The sequence below is a fragment of the Somniosus microcephalus genome, chromosome 22 (assembly GCF_052327205.1).
Source record: "Somniosus microcephalus isolate GS21.2 chromosome 22, FLI_Smic_1.0, whole genome shotgun sequence".
Lineage (NCBI taxonomy): Eukaryota > Metazoa > Chordata > Chondrichthyes > Squaliformes > Somniosidae > Somniosus > Somniosus microcephalus.
In genome coordinates, this window is record NC_141008.1 from 43,605,726 (window position 1) to 43,612,366 (window position 6,641).

General features: G+C 46.3%; 1 protein-coding gene across 4 annotated transcripts in view; it reads right to left on the minus strand.

The window, feature by feature from the left end:
* LOC147102225 (uncharacterized) overlaps positions 1-6,641 on the minus strand; it is a 163,060-nt gene that overhangs the window by 104,290 nt on the left and 52,129 nt on the right. For all 4 annotated transcript variants that reach the window (XM_085964544.1, XM_085964547.1, XM_085964546.1 and 1 more), the window contains one exon: positions 4,453-4,679. In XM_085964544.1, coding sequence (XP_085820670.1) covers positions 4,453-4,679 — 227 coding nt within the window. The remainder of the gene's footprint in view (positions 1-4,452; positions 4,680-6,641) is intronic.

The following is a 6,641-nucleotide window of genomic DNA, read 5'->3' on the forward strand; positions in this document are numbered from 1 at the left end:
CCTTGACATAAAGGATGGACCCCGATCTGAGTGAATATAAGCCGGCATGCCACAGAGAGAGAATACCTGCTCAAGACAGCAGATTACTGTGGACGCCAGCATATTGGAGCAGGGGAAGGCAAACGGAAAACGTGAATATTCATCAATCATGGTGAGCAAATATGTGTTCCGAGTTGAAGAGGGCACTGGGCCCTTAAAATCGATGCTAAGTCGTTGCATCGGTTGGGTTGCATGTATGAGTATACCATCTGAGGGGCGGAAGAACTGAGGTTTTAATTCCGCACACAGCCGGCATTCTGAGCATATTTTCTTTACATCTCCAGTAGAAAAAGGGAGATTCCGTGATCGTACGAAATGTAGCATGCACGTAACGCCAGGATGACACAATCCATTGTGGACATCCATGAGAGTAGAGGACGACATAGTGGAGCAGAATGCCCGTGTGAGGGTGTCCGGGGCCACATTCTCCTTGCCAGGCCGATAGTGAATGGTATAACCAAAAGAGGCCAGTTCCATCCTCCAAAGTTGTATTTTATTATTCTTAATTTTGGTTCGTTTTCGATTATCGAGCATGAAGGCGACTGATCGTTGGTCCGTGATTAATGTAAAGTGCTGGCGAGCTAGAAAATGGTTCCACTTCCGTACTGCCTCTATGATGGCTGTGGCTTCCTTCTCAACCGGAGGATAATGTAGCTCGGCACCTTGTAAGGTCCTGGACATAAATGCTACAGGACGACCTTCCTGATTCAGAGTAGCCGAGATCGCCACCTCCGAGGCATCACATTCGACTATGAAAGGGAGATTCTCATCGATGGAGTGAAGAGCCGCTTTCTCCAACTGTTTTTTGAGAAGGTTGAAGGCTGCAACAGCCGCTGTTCCCAATGGAAATGATCTAGCATGCAGCAAGGGTTGGATTTTGTCCGAAAAATGAGGAATCCATTTAGCGTAGTATGCAAACAGACCGAGAGCCCGATGTAAAGAAGCCGGATTCTTAGGTGACGGGAGCTCTTGGAGCGGGCGAAGTCTTTCTGGGTCTGGCTTAATGATACCATTGCCTACGGGTAGCCAAGGATGTTGATGGTCGGTTGCGACTCAACAGATTTGGATTCATTCAAGGTTAAGTTATGGCGATGGAGGGCATCCCGAAATTTTTGGAGGTTGGCGTCGTGTTCCTGTTGATCGTGACCTGCAATAGTAATGTTATCAAGATAGGGAAAAGTGTCCCTTAGATTTTCCTGTTTAACCAGGCCATCCATTGCCCGTTGGAAGACAGCCACTCCATTAGTAACCCCGAATGGGAGGCGACGAAATTGGTACAGCCGTCCATTAGCCTCAAAGGCCGTGTACTGCTTATCTGAGACCTTCAAGGGTACCTGATGATAGGCACTTTTTAAGTCGTAAGTTGAGAACACTTTGTATTCGGCCAGTTTATTAACCATATCATCAATGCGTGGCAATGGGTAGGCGTCCAAGTTGGTATATTGATTGATGGTTTGCGAATAATCAATGCATAGTCGTTGTTTGTGAGGTTTTAGAGGGTTCTTGACAATGACGACTTGAGCCCGCCAGGGCGATGAACATGGTTCGATGATATCCTCTGCTAGAAGTCGAGAGATTTCAGCCTCAATAAAAGATTGGTCTTCCTGATTAAAGCGCCGCGATTTCGTTATTATTGGTTTGCATCGAGGCGGAATACTGGCAAATAATGAGGGTTCATCCAGTGAAGCTGCTGATAATGCACAAAACGGTAATTTAGACGGTATATTAGAAATAGTAAGACCAGGTTTGGATCCGCCGAACTCAATAGTGAGTTTCTTATGCTGTTTCTGGAAACCCAGCCCTAAGAGGAGATCACTACATAAGTCCTTGAGTACCAAAAGTCGGGTGGAGGGATACATGCGACCATTAAGTGTCATATCAACAATACAAAAGCCGGAGATTCTGGTATTAAGTGATGACTGAGCCATCGCAATTGCCTGGTCCGATGGGAAGACATGTAGTTTCAACTTCGCAACAATCTGTTCTTTAATGAAACTATCAGTACTTCCTGAGTCAATTAAGGCATCTAAGGTATGCCCTTTAATTGAAACTTTTGTAGCTGCATGAGACAGGTTCTGTGGGCAAGCAGCTGTAATTGGTGTCGTTGCACAGAGAGTGGCTAAAACTCTCGGTGTGCTTCTTCGGGAGAGAGCTCGAGAGGAAGCTTGATAGGTCCTAGCTGGAGCATCTTGATAGGCCCTAATTGGGGCAGTTCGGTAGGCCTTAGCTGGATTGGCCCTCGTAGAGGCCCTTGATAGGCAAACTTTAGCAAAGTGTCCTTTTTTTTTGCAATAACTGCAGATTGCATTGCGAGCAGGGCAGGTTTTCCTAGGGTGAAAAGCATCTCCACAAAAGAAGCATTCCTTCCTAGATTGCCAAGAGGCTGCTAAAGTGGGGTCATCTTCCTCTTCTTCATCAGAATTAGAATACCCCATGATAGGGTTCACCTGAGACCGCTTGAATTGTCTGGTTGCAGTTACAGCAGCAGATCGAGATCTGGGCAGCTGATAGAGGTCTGCATTTCTCTTTGCCAAATCCAGAGAACAAGCTAGGTCAAAAGCTTTTTGTAGCTCAAGTGTTTTACTTTCTAGTAGACGCTGGCGTATAAATGGAGAGGCAATCCCGCAGATGAAAGCATCACGAATCATTTATTCGCGGTACAGCTCAGCTGAGGCTGCCTGAAAGTTACAATCTATGCTGAGCCTGCGAAGTTCTTGAAGGAATTCGTTAATCGATTCCCCTGGCCCTTGTCGGGCTGTGGCCAGTAGATGTCTAGCATAGACCTCATTTGGAGTCTTGGCATACAGTTTCTTAAGTGCCCGAATCACCTCATCGTAATTATCCCATTCATCAACATATTCAAACACTTTTGGGGTCACATAGTTGATAAGTATCCTCAGTCTAGTAGGAGCATCCGCTTTACATTCATCCAGAAAATTCTCAAAAGTACGGTACCAATGCTTCCATACCCTGCCAGCTGCTGGTGTGTTCGGGTCCAAGTCCAGACGAATAGGTCTAAGGATTCTCTCCATGATGGGTGGTTCCCTGGATCCTTAACTCCGAGTTTGTCCGAAGGTCTAGTATTTGTGAGTGTAAATACTAAGTTGCTTAAATTGATGTAAGAAAAAGGAGTCTCACACATCAAGTAACTTTAAAGTAAGCTTTAAGCAACTTATAAACACACTATATACAAGAGAGGTCTTCACCATGCCTCTGGTAGAAGCCTTTTACAATACTGAATAGTTCAGTATTTATACCAGTCCAACAGGAAGTGACATATGACAGGAAGTGATGTATGTACCAAGTTCATAGTTCACAGGAAGTGATGACATAACTTCCCGGAAGTTATTATTATTATCACAGTGATGATGACAGTTTTGAAAGGGAGGGGGACAGTACCTCAGGAGAGGGAACCAGTCATCATGTCAGCCAGCATAGGGGCCAGGCAGGGAAGTTGGATGATCAGCAGTTTGGTGGGGATGGAGTTAAGGAAGCAGCAGGTGGGCCTCATGGACAAGGTGAGCTTTTAAAGGGCATGAGGGAAAATGGGGCAGAAACTAGAGAAACATACAGGGTTAGAGTGGAGGGGGGACTGGGAGGAGGCTTGCTGTGGTGGGCAAAATAAAATGGGCAAGCAGCAGAGTTAGCTAAACAGATGGTCTTAATCTTAGTGTCAAAGAAGCTCCTTGGACTTGGAGGTGAGAGTGGACGGGATGGGGAAATGGGGCTCAAGGAAAGTTAAAAATTAGCAGACAGGGGTTATCTTTGTTCACCAGGATGATCCTGGTTGAATGGGTGATGTTGGCTGAGGTGAGTGAGGCTTGACAGTACTTGATGTGATCCAGACCAAGCTTTGACCTCTCCTAATGTCGCCTTCTTCAGCTCAGTTTCAATTTTTGTCTGATAAGCTCCCGTGAAGCACCTTGAGACGTTTTACTATGTTAAAGGCACTATATAAATGCAAGTTGTTATTGTTGTATGATTAGCCATAATCTAACTGAATGGAGGAACAGGCTCGAGGGGCTGAATGGCTGACTCCTGTTCCTATGTTCCTATGAAAAAATGGTAGAGTAGAAATTCCATGGCAGGCACTAAATCTCAGTTATGAAATTACGAAGAGCTGGGACGTTGGATTTGGGTGAAGGGTCAAAGTTGCAATATGATTGCAAGAGGTGTGAAGTAAGCATTTTAATCACTACAGTACTGCAGTGCCAAAAAATGCTGCAATATGAGAGTGTGTTCTTATCCAAAAACTTCATTACCTTGATCCTGTTTCTTGTTATTAAATGGCTGAACACATGGTGACATCATGATATTCCTAATCGAATACATCACTAATTGGTTTTACTTGCTTTCAGCTCTAGAGATAATCCACTGTAATTTGACTTTGTAAAGCCCTTCCCTTCAACTTACCCGATTAGCTTCTGGCCTTGTAAACCATGGCCACCGCTCCATGAAGGTTAAATATTCTTCAACCAATAGGGTGCTAAGCAAACTGAGTGTTGTGTTCTGAGTGGTTGTTGCTATGGAGACCTGCACCAATGGAACCAGCAGGAGATAGTTTGTGTCTGAAAGACAGCTGTTGGAGGGTTGAATCTTCTGGTAGTAAGACAGGACATTCCTCATGGCCTTGGCCGCATCTGTAAGCACATTCATGAGTCTGTAACAAATATGCAGGGATTTATAGGCTGTGACCAACTAAGAAGAAACTATGATATGAGGACTAATGACTGGCACACACCTAGTATACTTCAAAAACAACAATAATGCATCTATATAGTGCCTTTAAAGTGGTAAAACATCCCAAGGCGCTTCACAGGAGCGTAATCAAACAAAATTTGGCATCAAGCCACATAAAGATATATTAGTACGATAGCAAAATACTGCAGATGCTGGAAATCCAAAATAACAACAGAAAATGCTGGAAAAACTCAGCAGGCCAGGCAACATCCGTGGAGAGAAATTAGAGAAATACTATTTGACCCTGAGCTGAGCTTCTGAGTGGACAGGGGAATGTCTATGGATGTTATTTATATGGACTTCCAGAAGGCATTTGATAAAGTCCCACATAAGAGACTGTTATCTAAGGTATTGAGGGCGAATTATTGACCTGGTTAGGAAATTGGCTGAGCGGCAGGAGACAGAGAGTAGGGATAAATGGGTAGGTACAAAAAATTGGCAGGATGTGACTAGTGGTGTCCCGCAGGGATCTGTGTTGGGGCCTCAACTATTCACAATATTTATTAATGACTTAAATGATGGCATAGAAAGTCATATATCCAAATTTGCTGATGACACAAAGATAGGCGGCATTGTAGGCAGTGTAGATGAAAGCATAAAATTACAGAGGTAGATAGAGAGAAACTATTTCCGCTGGTTGGGGATTCTAGGACTAGGGGGCATAGTCTAAAAATTAGAGCCAGACCTTTCAGGAGTGAAATTAGGAAACACTTCTACACACAAAGGGTGATAGAAGTCTGGAACTCTCTTCCGCAAACAGCAATTGATGCTCGATCAATTGTTAATTTTAAATCGGAGATTGATAGCTTTTTGTTAACCAAAGGTATTAAGGGATATGGACCAAAGGCGGGCATATGGAGTTAGATCGCAGATCAGCCATGATCTCATTGAATGGCTGAACAGGCTCGAGGGGCTGAATGGCCTACTCCTGTTCCTATGTTCCTATACCCTTTCCATCACCAAGACTGCCTACTTCCACCTCCGTAACATCGCCCGTCTCCGCCCCTGCCTCAGCCTATCTAATGCCGAAACCCTCATCCATGCCTTTGTTACCTCGAGACTCGATTTATTCCAATGCTGTCCTGACCAGCCTCCTACCTTCCACCAATGAACTTGAGCTCATCCAAAACTCTGCTGCCCATTTCCTAACTCGCACCAAGTCCCGTTCACCCATCACCGCTGTGCTCACTGACCCATATCCTAACTCGCACCGAGTTCCGTTCACCCATCACCCCTGTGCTCACTGACCTGCACTGGCTCCTGGTCCACCAACACCTTGATTTTTAAATTCTCATCCTTGTGTCTCAAATCCCTCCATGGCCTCGCCCCGCCCTATCTCTGTAATCCCCCCAATTCTGGCCTCTTGCGCGTCCCTGATTTTAATCGCTCCACCATTGGCGGCCGTGCCTTCAGCTGCCTGGGCTCTAAGCTCTGGAATTCCCTCCCTAAACCTCTCCACTTCTCTCTCCTCCTTTAAGACGCTCCTTAAAGCCTACCTTTTTGACCAAGCTTTTGATCACCTGTCCTAATATATCTTTAACGAGCTGGAGTGCCCGGCGGTGCCGAGGCTTTTTCGAGGGCATGTTGTTGTTGGAAGAGAGAGAGAGAGAGTGACTGAGGGGGGGTGGGGGGGCGGAAGAGAGAGAGTGAGCGACTGGGGGGGGAAGAGAGCGAGCGACTGGGGGGGGAAGAGAGCGGGCGACTGGGGGGGGAAGAGAGCGGGCGACTGGGGGGGGAAGAGAGCGGGCGACTGGGGGGGGAAGAGAGCGGGCGACTGGGGGGGGAAGAGAGCGGGCGACTGGGGGGGGAAGAGAGCGGGCGACTGGGGGGGGGAAGAGAGCGGGCGACTGGGGGGGGAAGAG